Source organism: Rhinoraja longicauda, chromosome 18 (assembly GCF_053455715.1).
Source record: "Rhinoraja longicauda isolate Sanriku21f chromosome 18, sRhiLon1.1, whole genome shotgun sequence".
NCBI lineage: Eukaryota > Metazoa > Chordata > Chondrichthyes > Rajiformes > Arhynchobatidae > Rhinoraja > Rhinoraja longicauda.
The window spans coordinates 412784-431166 of NC_135970.1; the positions used below are offsets into that span (position 1 = coordinate 412784).

At 47.3% G+C, this 18383-nt stretch overlaps 1 protein-coding gene across 11 annotated transcripts in view; it reads right to left on the reverse strand.

Moving 5' to 3' along the window:
- Window positions 1-18383, reverse strand: part of LOC144602191 (uncharacterized) — a 52382-nt gene that overhangs the window by 32103 nt on the left and 1896 nt on the right. For all 11 annotated transcript variants that reach the window (XM_078414940.1, XM_078414939.1, XM_078414932.1 and 8 more), the window contains exons 2-5: window positions 10618-10956; window positions 8149-8466; window positions 3872-3985; window positions 2325-2762 (exon numbers count right to left, since the gene is read on the reverse strand). In XM_078414940.1, coding sequence (XP_078271066.1) covers window positions 2325-2762; window positions 3872-3985; window positions 8149-8466; window positions 10618-10956 — 1209 coding nt within the window. The remainder of the gene's footprint in view (window positions 1-2324; window positions 2763-3871; window positions 3986-8148; window positions 8467-10617; window positions 10957-18383) is intronic.

An 18383-nucleotide genomic window follows, 5' to 3' on the forward strand; every position in this document is an offset into this window, starting at 1 on the left:
CCTTTTCAGTCAGAGAGTGGTGAATCGGTGGAATTCCCTGCCTCAGAAGGCAGTGGAGGCCAATTCTCTGATTGCATTCAAGAGAGAGCTAGATAAAGCTCTTAAGGATAGCGGAGTCAGGGGTATGGGGAGAAGGCAGGAACGGGGTACTGTGAGAATGATCAGCCATGATCACATTGAATGGCGGTGCTGGCTCGAAGGGCCGAATGGCCTCCTCCTGCACCTATTGTCTATTGTCTATAAGTCATGATGCAGCTCTGCAGACTTTGGTTAAGCTGCAGTTGGAGTATTGCGTGCAGTTCTGGTTGCCCCTTTACAAATATATTACCATTATGGGCCTTTTGGAAGGGTGGGCTGAAAGATGGCAGATGGAGTTTAATGCTGATAAGTGTGAGGTGCTGCATTTTGGTAGGACAAATCAAAATAGGACGTACAGGGTAAATGGTAGGGAATTGAGGAATGCAGTGGAACAGAAGGATCCGGGAATAACTGTGCATTGTTCCCTGAAGGTGGAATCTCATGTGGATAGGGTGGTGAAGAAGGCGTTTGGTATGCTTGCCTTTATAAATCAGAGCATCGAGTATAGAAGTTGGGATGTAATGTTGAAATTGTACAGGGCATTGGTGAGGCCGAATCTGGAGTATGGTGTGCAGTTCTGGTCGCCAAATTATAGGAAGGATGTCGACAAAATGGAGAGGGTACAGAGGAGATTTACTAGAATGTTGCCTGGGTTTCAGCACTTAGGCTACAGAGAGAGGTTGAACAGGTTGGGTCTTTATTCTTTGGAGCGTAGAAGGTTGAGGGGGGACTTGATAGAGGTTTTTAAAATTTTGAGAGGGACGGACAGAGTTGACGTGGGTAGGCTTTTCCCTTTGAGAGTGGGGAAGATTCCAACAAGGGGACATAGCTTCAGAATTGAGGGACAAAGGTTTAGGGGTAACATGAGGGGGAACTTCTTTACTCAGAGGGTTGTGGCTGTATGGAATGGACTTCCGGTGGAAGTGGTGGAGGCTGGCTCGATTTTATTATTTAAGAGTAAATTGGATAGGTATATGGATAGGAGGGGATTGGAGGGTTATGGTCTGAGTGCAGGTAGATGAGACTAGGTCAGGGAGAATGGTCGGCGTGGACTGGTAGGGCCGGACAGGCCTGTTTCCATGCTGTAGTTGTTATATGTTATATATATGTTATATGTTATATTAATGTATTAGTTGTTATCAGGCAACTGAACCATCCTATTACCAACCAGAGAATGGTCCTGATTTAGTTTAGTTTAGAGGTACAGCGCGGAAACAGGGCCTTCGGCCCATCGAGACATACATGATGAAAGTAGACAGAATAATTTCCCCAGGGTAGAAATGTCAAAGACTGGAGGGCATAGCTGTAAGTTGAGAGTGCCAAAGTTTCAAGGAGATATGTGGGGCAAGTTTTATTTTTAAACACAGATGGGTGCCTGGAGCACGCTGCCAGGGGTGGTGGTGGAGGCAGATACAATAGTTGTGTTTAAGAAGCTTTCAGATCGGCACATGAGTATGCAAGGAATGGAGGGATATGGATTGAGTGCAAGCAACAGAGATTAGTTTATCTCTGCATCATGTTCAGCACGGACATTGTGGGCCAAAGGGCCTGTTCCTGTGCTGTTCCATGCTCTAATTGCATTAAACATATCAGTGTTACAAATTATAGATATTAATAAGAACGCATAATAACGCATTTAGAGTATTGTGCTCAGTTTTGGATACCATGTTACAAGAAAGATGTTGTCAAGCTGGAAAGGGTGCAGAGAAAATTTACATGGATGTTGCCAGGACTTGAGGGTCTGAGCTATAGGAAGAGGTTGAGCAGGCTACGACTCTTCCTTGGAGCGCAGGAGGGTGAGGGGTGATCAAATAGAGGTGTAGAAGATAATCAGAGGAATAGATCGGGTAGATGCACAGAGTGTTTTGCCCAGAGCAGGTGAATCGAGGACCAGAGGACATAGGTTTAAGGTGAAGGGGAAACGATTTAATAGGAATCTGAAGCGTAACCTTTTCATGCAAAGGGTGGTGTGTGTATGGAACGAGCTGCCAGAGGAGGTAGTTGAGGCAGGTACTATCACAATATTTAAGAGATATTTAGGCAGGTACATGGATAGGACAGGTTTAGAGGGATATGGACCAAACGCAGGCAGGTGGGACTAAGTGTCCCGACTGACTGACATGCTGGTCGGCGTGGGCAAGTTGGGCTGAAGGGCCTGTTTCTACACTGTATCACTCTATGACTGAAGACATTCATAATGAAATCACTATAGACATTAATGATTAAAGAAAACGTTTGTACTATACCTCCTTTAACATTCAGTATCAAAGTCTTTGATATCGGCCGTTTCAGTGATTTATGTTGAACTTCAATGGTTAATTCAGCCCCTTCATCCTTGTCAACATCTGGATATATTTCGACTTTGATCATCGCACTGGAAATCCCATCTATATTAGTGTTATATTCGGGATCCAATGGTGTAAAAGATGCATCGACCCAATTTGAATTCATAAGAATCCTCATTTCATTATGACCCTCTCCGTTGATTATTCCATTTCTGTTTTCAGTAGATTTTCTGCTGTCCGAATGTAAAATTGTTGTTCTCTCCTGATCCCCCTTCCTCTTTAGGTATAAGTTAATTATAATTCCACGAGGCCGGAATGGACTAACCCTCCACGTGACCATTTCTTTTTCAAGATGTTTCATGGTTTGATGTCCATCGTTTCCAGTGATCTCTGGAGGAGCTAGTCAAAACAAAGCAGGTAATTAAAACTTGCCAATCGAAATGTTCTTCGTGAAGATACAAGGGTCTGAAGAAGGGTCTCGACCCAAATCGTCGCCTATTCCTTTTCTCCAGAGATGCTGCCTGACCCGCTGAGCATTTTGTGTCTATCTTCAGTGTAAACCAGCACCTGCAGTTCCTTCCTACTCTAAATATTCTTTCTTGTACATTCATTTTAATTGTTATGCTGGAAGTACAGGAGAAATACAGTGTGTGTGTGTGCACATGTGTGTGCGTGGGTGTGTGCAAACAGGAACAGGCACTTCAAAATTAAATGCAAGTTAATATGGGCAGCATTGTGGTGCAGCGGTAGAGCTGCTACTTCACACTACCAGACACCTGAGTTCAATCCTGACCTCGGGTGCTGTCTGTACGAAGTTTATACGTTTTCCCTATGACCCCGTGGGTTTTCTCCCAGATTCCAAAGACGTACAGGTTTGTGGGTTAATCGGCCTCTGTAAATTGTCCCAAGTGAGAAGGATAGAACTAGTATACGGGGTGATCACTGGTCGACACGGACTCGTTGGACCATAGGGCCTGTTTCCAAACTGTATCTCTAAAACTATAACAGGTTATGCCTAGAGGACCAAATTCCATTCAAAGCAGAAACTCCAAACCTGGCTGCCTGTCTGTGTGGGTATTCAATCAACACAGGGTCGTCAGTGGTTGAAACTAAAAGATCACCAGCTTTGTGAAAATGTGACAAGAAGCAATCAAAGAATGACAAAAGCCACACGTACACAATCCAGGACTGCACAGCACACAGGGCGGGGTTCAACGCTAACCTCTGGTGTTGTCTATGTGGAGTTTGCACGTTCCCATGTTGGGAGCTTTGGTTTCCTCCTGCACCCCAATATGTTTGGTTAATTGATGCCCTGTCACTTTCCCCTCATGCGTGCGGAGTGTGGTAGGGTCAGGTACGAGCTGATGGGAAGTAGGCTGAATGGAATTATATTTATGTGTACGTGCTGGATGTGGTGGGCCGAATGGCCTGTTTCCGTGCTGTAGCTGCTATGACTCGAGGCAGACAATTACAACGCATTGTGGAACTTTCTCCATTTATCATATTACCTTTTCTGAATTTCAGGAAGTAAGCAAAGAGTCCCAAGCCAAGTAGTGCATATAGAACAATTGCAGCAACGACAACTCCAGCCAAAGCCCCTGCTGACAAATGTTTCTCAGGTTCTGGAATTTAAAACACCAAAAATCAGCACATATCCACAAAAACCATGCCATGTGAAATAACCTCCTTTATTTGCAGACCGGTTCACTTTTGCCAACAGTAAATAACAATACAAATAGATAGGATTTTAAAGAGGTGACACAAGAAAGTACAGATGCCAACATGTTGTGTAGAACGCAAAGTGCTGAGTAACTCAGCAGGTCAGGCAGCATCTCTGGAGAACATGGATAGGTGACGTTTCACAGAGTGCTGGGGTAACTCTTATTGGATCTTATAGAGACATATAAAATTATAAAAGTACTCGACAAGCTGGATGCAGGAAAAATGTTCCCAATGTTGGGGGAGTCCAGAACCAGGGGCCACAGTCTGAGAATAGGCCAGTTCATTGGCTATATTTAAGAAGGAGTTAGATGTGGCCCTTGTGGCTAAATGGATCAGGGGGTATGGAGAGAAGGCAGGTACAGGTTACTGAGTTGGATGATCAGCCATGATCATATTAGATGGCGGTGCAGGCTCGAAGAGCCGAATAGCCTACTCCTGCACCTATTTTCTATGTTTCTATGTTTCTAATAAAGGGGAGGCCATTTAAAACTGAGGTGAGAAGGTACATTTTCACCGAGAGTGTTGTGAATTTGTGGAATTCTCTGCCACGGAGGGCAGTGGAGGCTAAGTCACTGGAAGAATTTAAGATAGAGTTAGATAGAGCTCTGGGGGCTGGTGGAATCAGGGGGTATGGGGAGAAGTTGGGCACAGGTTGTGGATGATCAGCCATGATCACAATGAATGGCAGTGCTGGCTCGATGGGCCGAATGGCCTCCTCCTGCACCTATTTTCTATGTTTCTAACTCAGCGGGTCAGGTGGCATTTCTAGAGAACATGGATAGGTGACGTTTTACAGAGTGCTGGAGTAAATCAGTGAGTCAGGCAGCTTCTCTGGTGAACATGGATAGGTGACGTTTTGGATCAGGACCCTACCACTTTGATTGGGGAAAGATGGAAAAGAAGTGGGAGTTGGACAAAGCCCGGTAAGTGATAGGTGAGGAGGGATTTTTACTGATTTGAGGATTGGTGGACAAAAGGCTAGAAATGATAAGGAGACAACAGATGTCAAAAGGAGAGAAGTGGAGGAGTGAAATGTCACGGAGGGAGGAATTTTGGTGGAAGGGGACGGGGTAGAAAAGGGGAGGAAAATGGGAGGGGGGGGACGACCAGTTATTAAAAACATTGAAAGCATAATTGTACAATTTATTTCTGCTTTAATTAAAGGCCCAGGAACTCCAACTAGTGATTCCATTACTTCTGCTGCAGTCAGAAATAACTCGAGGGTTTAGAGGGCTATTCACACCTCAATTTCTGACTTGACTCACCCACACGTATATAAGAGTGGTGGGTAATAGTTAATTTTAGATGCGGCACAGTGGCGCAGCAGTAGAGTGCGGCCTTACAGCGCCAAAGACCCGGGTTCAATCGTGACCACAAGTGCTGTGTGAACAGAGTTTGTACGTTCTCTCTGTGACCTGTATGGGTTTCTCCGGGTGCTCCGGTTTCATCCCACAATCCAAGACGTGCAGCTTTGTAGGTTAATTGGCTTTTGTAAAATTGTAAATTGTTCCTAGTGTGTAGGATAGTGTGGGGGGTGATCGTTGGTTGGCCCACATCCAAACTGGCAGTAAAGTAAAGTAAAGTAAATCCCACTGTTGCATATTGGAAAGGAGAGATTACGAGATTAAGCTAATGTATATAGAAAGGAAAAAAAAGAGAAAAATATTACTCATGGCAACTAGGCAACTGAAAAAAATGATACTTTAATGGCACATGGAAAGAACATAGAATTTAGAACAGTACAGCACAGGAACAGGCCCTTCGGCCCACAATGTCCATGCCTGCATATAATCCATACCCCTCCATTCCCTGCATATCTATGCACCTATTTAAAAGCCTCTTTAGTGCCACTATGGTACCTGCCTCCACGTTCCAGACATCCAACACTCTCTGTGTAAAAAACTTGCTCCCCACATCTTCTTTGATTTTTGCCCTGTTCACCTTAAAGCCATGTCCTCCAGTCTTTGATATTTCCACTCTGGAAAAAAGGTTCTGACTTCTACGCCTATCAATGACTCTAATAATGTTAGATACTTCTACCAGGGTCTCCCAAAAGCCTGCACTGGCAGGGCCTGTATGACTGTATGACTTACTGAGCAGTCAATGAAAGACCAGCACCAAACTCCCCCACCAAACCCCGAATGTGCCAGCATTATGTTCATTCCCAATGACTGAGACAGTATCTACTTGTGGTGGAACAGAGTCATACAGCATGGAAATAGGCCCTTCAGCCCAACTTATCCATGCTGACCAAGATGCCCCATCTACACTAGTTTATCTAAGTAAGAATTTAATTGTTCCGTTTTCGGTACATACGTCTATTAAACACTTTTGACTTGACACCTGCCCTTATTTACCTATATCCCTCTAACCTCTCCAAATGTCTTTTAAATGTTGCCTCAACTACCTCCCCTGGCAGCTCCTTCCATATACCCACCACCCTCGTTCTGAAAATGTTATCCTCAACTTTCTAATAACTCTTTCCCCTCTCACCCTAAATCCTCTCGTTCTTATCTTGGTCAAAGGATAAACCACAGACTTAAAGCATTGCACATCTCAGTGAAGGATATGTATTAAGCGTGCACAAATATTTTCATATATATTATTGGAAACATTTTAATAAAGTACGCTGTAAAATATCTCCAAGTTCCTAGGAATAAATACCAAAAGAAATGTGTCCTGCACCAGCCACATTGATGCTAAGGCCAAGAAAGCACACCAATGCCTCTACTTCCTTACAAGGCTTAGAAGATCGGTGTGTCCCAAACAACCCTCACCAACTTCTACAGTTGCGACATAGAAAGCATCTTGTCAGGAGACATCATAACATGGTTTGGGAACAGCTCCATCACGCAAACTAACCTGCCTTCCATTGACTCCATCTACACTTCACGCTGCCTCGGCAAGGCCACCAGCATAATCAAGGACCACTGGTCACTCCCTCTTCTCCCCTCTCCCATCAGGCAAGAGGTACAGAAGTTTAAAAGCAAAAACCTCCAGATTCAGGGACAGTTTCTTCCAGCTGTGATCAGGCAACTGAATGGTCCTCTCATCAGCTAGAGTGTGGTCCTGACCTCCCATCCACCTCACTGGAGACCTTTGAATGATCTTTAGGCGAACTTTATCAGGCTTCAATGTTGTATCTTTGTACTAAATGTTGTGCCCTTTAGACAAGCACTTTGGACAACTTGGTTGTATTCATGTTTAGCCTGTTATCAGGTGACTGGATCATCCTATCAACAACTATACAATGGTCCTGAGCAACTAGCCACCTCGCTGGAAAACCTTGGACTATCTTTAATCGGATTTTACTGGATGTTATCTTGCACTAAATGTTATTCCCTTTGTCATGGATCTGTACACTGTGAATGAATCAATTGTAATCATGTATAGTCTTTCTGCTGACTGGTTACCATACAACTAAAGCTTTTCACTGTACTTTGGTACATTTGACAATAAACAAAACCAAACTAAACTAATCTTTTCTGGATGACTATTCACTGGAATTTAGAAGGATGAGAAGGGATCTTATAAAAATATAAAAATTCTTACAGGATTGGACTGTCTTGATGCAGGAAAAATGTTCCCGATGTTTAGGGAGTCCAGAACCAGGGTCACAGTTTAAGAATAAGGGGTAGGCCATTTTAGACTGAGATGAGGAAAAACTTCTTCACCCAGAGAGTTGTGAATCTGTGGAATTCTCTGCCACAGAAGGCAGTGGAGGCCAATCCACTGGATGTTTTCAAGAGAGAGTTAGATAGACCTCTTAGGGCAAACAGAATCAAGGGATATGGGGAGAAAGCAGGAACGGGGTACTGATTTTAGATGTTCAGCCATGATCATGCTGACTCGAAGGGCCGAATGGCCTACTCCTGCACCTACTTTTCTATGTTTCTCTGACTCGATAACATATAAACAAAAGCTTTTCACTTTACCTTGGTATACGTGACAATAAACTAATCTTTTCTGAACTTGAGAGCAGGCAAACAAAAGCTTTTAACTGTACCTTGGTGGACTTGGCAATAACAAACTAAAGCAAACTTTACCAAAGGATGTAACATACCATTGACAGTGAGTTTCAACTCGAGTGAGCGATGGTCAGGATGTGACGGATGCTCCACCACACACTTGTACACATTGCCGTCATCAGCTAGAGTGGCTTCAATTCTCATTCTACTGGAGACATTGAAGGTTCCATCCACATTACGAACTGGAGGTGTGATGAAGACATCGTGACTCAGTTTCTCAGTCTTATTCTTGGATACTTTTTCCCAGTAGATGTTATGTTCCTGAGGGTAAAATCCCGTAGCATCACACCTCACCAGCTTCTCCGCACCAGTCTGAATGGTAACATGTGTGGACAAATGCAGCTTCGGCTGAGCTGTATTAAAGATAAATGCAACGTCGGGTTAGTTGGCAGGCAGTGTATTGCCAGAAATATCTAACAGTCACATTATAAGACTCTTCAGTCCAATGATCACAGAGTCATACAGCACAGAAGCAGGCCCTTCAGCCCAATTTGCCCACAATGACTAAAATGCCCCATCTACGCTAGTTTAGACTTTAGACATGCAACGTGGAAACAGGCCCTTCAGCCCAATGAGGCCGCACCAAACAGCCATCCTACTCTATCAACAATTTACAATTTTATTTTACAGAAGTCAATTAACCCACAAACTTGCACGTCTTTGGAGTGTGGGAGCACCCGGAGAGAACCCACGTGGTCACAGGGAGAACGTACAAACTCCATACAGACAGCACCCGTGATCAGGATTGAACCCGTGTGTCTTGGCATTGTGAGGCAGCAACTCTACCAGATGTGCCTTCCTAGTCCCACCTGCCTGCGTTTGGACCACAACCCTCTAAACATTTCCTATCCATGTACAAATGTCTTTTAAATTTTGGTATAGTACCTGCTTCAACTACTGCCTCTGCCAGCTCATTCCATGCACCCACCACCCTCTGAAAATGTTGTCCCTCTGGGGGGGGTTCCTTTATCTGTATCTTAGAGATACAGCGTGGAAACAGGCCCTTTTGGCCCACCGGGTCCGCGCCGCCCAGCGATCCCCGCACATTAACACTATCCTACGCCCACTAGGGACAATTTTTACATTTACCAAGCCAATTAACCTACAAACCTGTACGTCTTTGGAGTGTGGTAGGAAACTGAAGATCTCAGAGAAAATCCACGCAGGTCACGGGGAGAACGTACAAACCCCGTACAGACAGCACCCGTAGTCGGGATGGAACCCGGGTCTCCGGCGCTGCATTCGCTGTAAGGCAGCAACTCTACCGCTGCACCATATGTCCTATTAAATATCTCCCCTATCCCCTCAAACCTATGTCCTATATTAACCTATTGATGGGCTAACACAAAATTCCTTCCTTCAACTCTTGCCCTAATAAAAATAGATTTCCGTAACTCTCAAAAGTTAATTAACATTGATTTTTGATTGATTGATAGATGAATACTGCTTGGAAACAGGCCCTTCAGCCCATCGAATCCATGCCGACCATTCCTTTCCTATAATTGAGTGCCTTTGACGACATGCAGATTTAGATTGCCACATTATTCGGCTAAGTATGTGTAAGATATATTAATGAGTGCACTAAAACACTTTTGGTGGTCCCTCTTTATACAGTTATGCATTTGCAATTTTATTTGCGAATCAGCATGGCTTCGTCTATTAAGTCCATGCCAACCATCGATCACCCGTTCACACTGGTTCTGTTATCCTTTCTTTCTCAGCCACTCTTGACACACTAGAGGTGATTTACAGAGGGCCAATTAACCTAAAAAACCTGCACGTCATTGAGATGTGGGAGGAAACCGGAGCACCCGGAGGAAACCCACATGGTCACAAGGAGAACATAGGGACCCCCCATGCTGACCAGAATGTCCCAGCTACACTAGTCCCACCTGCCTGCGTTTGGCCCACATCCCTCTAAACCTGTCCTATCCATGTACCTGTCTCATTGCTTCTTAAATGTTGTGAGAGTCCCTGCCTCAACTACCTCTTCCCGCAGTTAGTTCTATACACCCACCACATTTTGCGTGAAAAAGTTACCCCTCAGATTCCAATAAAATATTTCTCCATTTTAAAACCTATGCCCTCTGGTCCTCGAACCCCCTACTCTGGGAAAGAGATTCAGTGCATCTACCCAATCTATTCCTCTCATAATTTTATACACCTCCATAAGATCACCCCTCATCCTCCTGCGCTCCAAGAATAAAGTCCCAGGCTGCTCAACCTCTGTAGCTCAGACCTTCTCGTCCTAGTAACATCCTCATAAATCTTCCCTGTACCCTTTCCAGCTTTGCAACATCTTTCCTATATCATGGTGCCCAGAACTGAACACAATACTCTAAATACAGCCTCACCAGCATCTTATATAACTGCACCATGACCTCCCAACTTCTATGTTCATTACGCTGGCCGATGAAGGCCAATGTGCCGAAAGCCATTTTTACCACCGAGATCCAGTATTAACAGAGCAGATCACGTCGGGTAATGTTGAGGAAGTCTTTTACCTAAAACCCGCAGTTCCGATCTCTTTTCAGCCTTTTCAGGAGTGACAAACACAATGCAAGTATAATTCCCTTCGTTGTCCACTTGGACATTATTCAGATGAAGTGTAGCATCTCCTTTGGTTAGTGCAATGACGGATAATTTTACGCCAGGTTTCTTGGCCATATGTTGTCCCTTTATAAAAACATAGATTTCTTCCCGGTGTGGTCCGAACAACCACTGCACACCTACATTTTCCAAGTCAAGCGGTGCTTTAAACCCAGTAATTTTACATTCCAAAAAAACCTCTGTATTTAAAAGTACGTTCTTCGGACTGGCAAAAATCTTCATATCCAACGTATCTAAATGGATATCAAAAACATGAAGTTCAGTTTAGTTCAATTATCAAGTGTACCGTGGTACAGTGAAAAGCTTTTTGTTTGCGTGCTATCCAGCCAAAGACAGACGATACATGATTACAATCGATGACAAGATTACATGATTACAAGTCTGAAGAAGGGTCTCCACCTGAAACGTCACATGTTTCCTCAGCATTTAGTGTCTATCTTCGGTATAAACCAGCATCTGCATTTTCTTTCTGCACATCCATGAATATAATCAAGCTATCCACAGTGCATACATAGAAGATAAAGGGTATTTAGTGCAAGATAAAGTCCGATTAAAGATAGCTCACGTTTCCAATGGGGTAGATGGGAGGTCAGGGCCACAATCTAGTTTGTAACAGGGCCAATCAGTTGCCTGATAACAGCTTGGAAGAAACTGTCCCTAAATCTGGAGGTATGCATTTTCAAACCTCTGTAATTCCTAAGGGAAGAGGGAGTGACCGGGGTGAGACTGATGTTATGCTGGCGGCCTTGCCGAGGCAGCGTGAAGTGTAGATGGAGTCAATGCATGGGAGGTAGGTTTGCATGTGTAGGAAGGAAATGCAGATGTTGGTTTACATCCCGGTGCGGCTTGGCCGCTGGACTTAACAGTGCCCGGTGCAGCTCGGCTGCGGGGCTTAACATCGCCCGGTGCAACTCGGCTGCGGGGCTTAACACCGCCCGGTGCAACTCGGCTGCGGGACTTAACATCGCCCGGTGCGGCTCGGCTGCGGGGCTTTACATCGCTGGTGCGGCTCGGCTGCGGGACTTCACATCGCCCGGTGCGGCTCGGCTGCGGGGCTTAACATCGCCCGGTGCAGCTCGACTGCGGGGCTTTTCATCGCTGGTGCGGCTCGACTGCGGGACTTAACATCGCCCGGTGCGGCTCGACCACGGGACTTAGCTGCGCAAGGCTTGGTCGCGGGCCTTTCATCGCCCGGTTCGGCCGCGAGACGTTTCAGCACCCGGTGCGGGGACTGTGCGGGTCGGTCGGGGACGAGCTGTCTGTCCGTGGGCGTGGGGAAGAGAGTGGAAGTTTTGTTGCCTCCATCACAGTGAGGGGGTGTTTGGAGTCACTGTGATGGATGTTTGTGTTGGGTTTATGTGTCTTGTGTTCTTTTTTTTCTTTTCTATGACTGCTATGTAGTTTCGTTCGGTACTTCGGTACCGAACGACAAATAAAGCTCTGTTATACCTGTTATACATTGTGGACACAAACTGTGACAGTAACACAGCGGGACAGGCAGCAGCTCTGGTGAGAAGAATGGCTGACGTTTCAGGTCGAGACCCTTCTTCAGACGTCTGAAGAAGGGTCTCGACCTGCAGTTACCCATTCCTTCTCTCCAGTAATACTGCCTGTCCCTCTGTTACTCCATCATTTTGTGTCTATCTTAGGTTGGTTTGTGTGATGGTCTGGGCTATGTGGGTCTGGGTGTGTGTACTGCTTCACTACCTGGAGTCGATCACTATCTACTTTATCTTGCTGACTTTGAGAGAAAGGTTGTTGTCTTGGCACCAGGTTACAAGTTTCTCAATCTCCTATCTGTACTCCATCTCATTATTGTTTGATATCCAGCCCTCTACGATGGTGTTGTTTATGAACATAGATCGAGTCTAATTGGTTTAGAGATCCAGATTGGTTTGCGGAAACAGACCCATCTGCCCACCAAGGCCGCACCGACCAGCCATCCCTGCACATTAATACTATCCTACACGCACTAGGGACAATTTACATTTATACCAAGCCAATTAACCTACATACCTGCATGTGTTTGGAGTGGGAGAAGAAATCGAAAGATCTTGGAGAAAACCCACACGGTCACGGGGAGAATGAACAAACTCTGTACAGACAGCCCTGTGGTCAGGATGGAACCCGGATCTCTGCCGCTGTAAGCACTGTAAAGTAACACAACTCTACCACTGCGACCCTAATTTGTATTTGGCTGCACAGTCGTGACTGATTATAGAAAGGGGCTGAGAACACATCCATGCAGCGACCAGTATTGAGGGTTATCATCGTGGATGATTTGTTACCAATCCTCACTGATTGTGGTCTGTTGGTCAGGAAGCAGAAGACCTAGTTCAGATGGTACTACCTCTGTTCAAGAAATGCGAGAGGTTGAGCAGGCTGGGACTTTATTCCTTGGTACGCAGGAGGATGAGGGGTGATATAGAGGTGTACAAGATCATGAGAGGAATAGACCAGGTAAATTCACAGACTTTTTTGCCCAGAGTAGGAGAATCAAGAACCAGAGGACATGGATTTAAGGTGATGGGGAAAGATTTAATAGGAACCTGAAGGGTAACTTTGTTTTCACACAAAGGGTGGTGGGTGTATGGAATGAGCTGTTGGAGGAGGTAGTTGAGGCAGGTGCGATCGCAACATTAAGTCAAGTCAAGTTTATTTGTCACATACACATACACGATGTGCAGTGAAATGAAAGTGGCAATGCCTGTGGATTGTGCAAAAAAAGAATTACAGTTACAGCATATAAATTCAAGTTAATATAGAGTAGACAAAATTTAGTCCCTGGAGTTATAATAGTTGACAGTCCTGATGGCCTGTGGGAAGAAACTTCGTCTCATCCTCTCCGTTTTTCACAACGTGACAGCGGAGGCATTTGCCTGACCGTAGCATCTGGAACAGTCCGTTGCTGGGGTAGCAGGGGTCCCTCATAATCTTGCTTGCTCTCGATCTACACCTCCTGATGTATAGGTCCTGCAGGGGGACGAGTGTAGTTCCCATGGTGTGTTCTGCCGAACGCACAACTCTCTGCAAGGCCTTCCTGTCCTGGGCAGAGCTGTTCCCAAACCAGACTGTAATGTTGCCGGACAGGATGCTCTCTACAGCCCCAGAGTAGAAGCAATGAAGGATCCTCAGAGACACTCTGAATTTCCTCAGCTGTCTAAGGTGGTAAAGGCACTACTTTACCTTACCCACCAGTGCGGCAATGTGCGTTGTCCATGTCAGATCCTCTGTGATGTGGACTCCCAAGTATTTAAAACTGCTCATCCTATCCACAGTAGACCCATTTATCTCCAGTGACGTGTACGTCCTTGGATGTTGAGCCCTTCTAAAGTCCACAATCAGCTCCTTAGTTTTTTTGACATTCAAGAGGAGGCTATTGTCCTGACACCAGAGTGCCAGATCAGCCACCTCCTCCCGGTAGGGTAGGCCTTCTCATCGTTGTCGGAGATCCGGCCCACCACCACAGTGTCATCAGCAAACTTGATGATGGAGTTTGAGCTGAACCTGGCCCCACAGTCATGTGTGTACAGGGAGTACAGTAGGGGGCTAAGGACGCAACCCTGGGGGGATCTAATGTTCAGGGTGAGAGGGCTAGATGTGTGTTCCCCCATCCTGACCACTTGGGGCCTGGCAGTGAGAAAGTCCAGGACCCAGGCACACAGAGGGGTGCTAAGCCCCAGTTCCAGCAGCTTCTCAACCAGTCTGGTGGGGACTATGGTATTGAAAGCTGAACTAAAGTCAATGAACAGCATCCTCACATAGCCCCCCTGGCTGTCCAGATGAGAGAGAGCGGTGTGCAGAACCTGGGAGACCCCATCATCCGTGGACCTGTTCGGACGGTATGCGAACTGTAGTGGGTCCATGTTGCGAGGAAGGAGGGCACAGATGTGCTTCTTGATTAGTCTCTCGAAGCATTTCATGACAACCGAGGTGAGGGCCACCGGTCGGTAGTCATTTAAACACGCTGGAGAGGCATTCTTTGGCACCGGTACAATGATGGATCTTTTGAAGCATGCAGGGACCACGGACTTGGCCAAGGAGAGGTTGAATATTGTGGTGAGCACTGGAGCAAGCTGAGTAGCACAAGACTTTAGTACTCGCCCAGATATACCATCTGGGCCTCCAGCTTTCCTCGTGTTCACACGCGTCAGAGCCCACCTCACGTCATGCTCGGACACTGAGAATGTGTGCACATCCCCGGCGGTGGATCCCCCTCCAGCCTCGCTAGCCAGCGCCCCCTCGGTGCTGTTTGTAGACGGCGAGCTGGTGGTGTTACCCGTCTCAAACCGTGCGTATAAAGAGTTCAGGTCATCAGGTGGGGGCTGCACCGGTAGCTAGTTATAGTCCGTAGCCCCTGCCAAAGGAGCCTGGTGTCCTGCTGCTCCATCTGCGTCTCCATCATGTCCCGGTACCTCCTTTTTGTGTCCTTCACTGCCCTTCGCAGTCGGTAGGACTCTACCTTGTAGTCGTCCATATTGCCGGATGCCAGGCCGGAGTTGTATGCAGCGGTGCGAGCATTCAAGGCCACGCCAATAGACCTGTCCACCCAGGGTTTTTGGTTAGGAAAGATACTAACCCTTATTGTTGCGATGAAGTCCGTAACCGCTTCCACAAACTCATTGACGTCTCTGGAACTTGCTTGGACCATATTCCAGTCGACATCGCCCAGTGCATCTTGCAGCATGGCCTCTGAATGGTCAGACCACCGCTTTACGTCCCTTGTCACTGTCGTTTCCCGTACTATCCGTTGTTTATACTCCGGCAGCAGGAAAATGGCAGCGTGGTCAGATTTTCCAAAAGGAGGGAGAGAAACGACCTTATACCCTTTCCTGAATGGTGTGTAGCAGTGGTCCAAAGTTCTATCCCCCCTGGTGACACACGTGATGTGTTGGCAGAAGTTGGGCATGACCTTTTTGAGATTTGCCCTATTGAAGTCTCCAGCCACCAGCACAGCCGCATCAGGGTTCTTGTTTTGGTGTTGACACAACACATCGTGTAGGGTCGACAGTGCCACGTCGGTGTCCACATGCGGTGGGATATAGACGGCTGTGATGATCACCGAGCTGAACTCCCGGGGTAGGTAGAATGGTCGGCATGAGATAGTCAGATGTTCCAGGTCCGGCGAGCAGGAACGAGAAAGCATCTTAATATTTCCAGGATTGCACCAGTTACTGTTGGTCAAGAAGCAGACTCCTCCGCCCTTGGATTTCCCGGATTCTTCCGTTCTGTCCGCCCGGAAAACAGTGAAGGACTCGGATGGGCAATCACCTGGTCTGGCACCAGCGGGGTCAGCCATGTTTCAGTCAGACAAAGGATGTTGCAGTTCCTTATGTCCCTCTGGAATCTGATCCTTGCCCTGAGGTCATCCAGCTTGTTCTCCAGGGACTGGACGTTGGCCAGAAGGATGCTGGGCAGAGGTGGACGTAAGGCTTGGGCTCTCAGCCTGTTCCCAATCCCCCCTCGCTTCCCTCCATGTTTTCTCCGACTTTCCCACGGAGCCACGCTCCCACTGCTGCTGCCGCGGTGTGCTCCTTTCATGATCTCTATCGGCCACGTTGAATCGGTGACTATAGTGTTTTGACAGGTACATGGACAGGACAGGTTTAGAGGGGTATGGGCCAAACGCAGGTAGGTGGGACTAGTGTAGATGGGACATGTTGGTTGGCATTCATAGATTGGGCCGAAGGGCCTATTTCCATGCTGTGTAACTCTATGACTCTAAGTGGACATCCAACAGATTCCACTGGTGGTGCAGGATATGGCTTATCTGGGAACAAAGTCAGCAGCAGCCACAGGCAAACTGCAAAAAGAACACTTCATAAAACCTGGATAACTTGCAACCCAGTGGTATGAACATTGAGACTCAAGGAACTGCAGATGCTGGTTTACAAAAAAACTCCCACAAAGTGCTGGAGTACTCAGCCGGTCAAATAGCATCTCTGGAGAACATGGATAGGCAACGTTTCGGGTCGAGAACATTCTTCAATGAACATTGAAATCTCCAATTTCAGGTCATACCATCCCCCTCCCCCCAACTTTTCCTCCACTCTCTTCCTTGTGCTCCCCCCCACCCCCCCCCCCCCCCCCCCCCCACATGTGATTCAGTTTCTCCCATCCCTGTCCACCAATGAGCCTCTCCCTGGCTTTACAATTCATTGTCATTCTTTTTACCTCCAGCCTTTGCCCACATATCTGCCAATCACCCCACCCCCCCCCCCCCCCCACCTTTAGGGCAGCCCAGTGGAGCAATGTTACTGCCCCCAGCACCAGAGACCGGGTTCGATCCTGACTACGGGTGCTGTCTGTGTGGAGATTGTAGGTTCTCCCCGTGACCTGCGTGGGTTTTATCCGACACTCCAAAGCCCTCACCTCCTCCACCATAATCAGTCTGAAGAAGAGTCCCAACCGGAAACGTCACCTATCCGTGTTCTCCACAGATGCTGCCTGACCCGCTGAGTTACTCCAGCACTCTGTGAAACGTCACCTATCCATGTTCTCCACAGATGCTGCCTGACCCGCTGAGTTACTCCAGCACTCTGTGCAACACAGAGTCAATAGGTTGTCTAACTCCTTGAGTTTAAGCATCACCTAATGTTCTGGTAGATTACTGAAGCACATGATCACAAATACCAACACTAACCTGCCAACATTATAAAATGAACATCCAAAATCACTCATCTCTATTAAAGAGAAGGTCCCTGTCATCTACAGGGCCGTAATCAACATCAGTGACAACAGATTTCCTTCCATGATCTTGTGGTCTTTGTGAGATTTTCCATGTGCTAACTTGACCACTGTATTTCTAATATTGCAGCCGTGATCACCCTTCAAAAATACTAACAATTCAAGGAAATCAGGGCTATGTTTAGGGCAGAAATAGATTGATAAATACAGGTGTCAGTGTTATGGGAAGAAAGCGGGAGAATGCGGTTGATGGGGAGAGTTAGATCAGCCATGATTGAATGGTGGAGTAGACTTCATGGGCCGAATGGCCTAATACTGTTCCTACCCTTATGGACTTATAAATCACCAAATCTGGGCAGCATGGTGTTGTAGCAATAGAGCTACTGCCTTACAATGCCAGAGACCTGGGGAGAGGGAGGAAGGGGGGAGAGGGAGGGGGAGGGAGGGAGAGGGAGGGAGGGAGGGGGAGGGAGAGAGGGAGAGGGAGGGAGAGAGAGGGAGGGAGAGAGAGGGAGGGAGAGAGAGAGAGGGAGGGAGAGAGGGAGGGAGGGAGAGAGAGGGAGGGTGGCAGGGGGGAGAGGGAGGGAGAGAGAGGGAGGGAGGGAGGGGGAGAGAGGGAGGGAGGGAGGGGGAGAGAGGGAGGGAGGGAGGGGAGAGAGGGAGGGAGGGGGAGAGAGGGAGGGAGGGGGAGAGAGGGAGGGGGAGAGAGAGAGGGAGGGGGGAGAGAGAGAGGGAGGGGGGAGAGAGGGAGGGGGGAGAGAGGGAGGGGGAGAGAGGGAGGGGGAGAGAGGGAGGGGGAGAGATGGAGGGGGGAGAGAGGGAGGGGGAGGGGAGAAAGGGAGGGGGGAGAAAGGGAGGGGGGGGAGAAAGGGAGGGGGGAGAAAGGGAGGGGGGGAGAGGGAGGGGGGGGAGAGAGGGAGGGGGGGAGAGAGGGAGGGGGGAGAGAGGGAGGGGGAGAGAGGAGGGGGGAGAG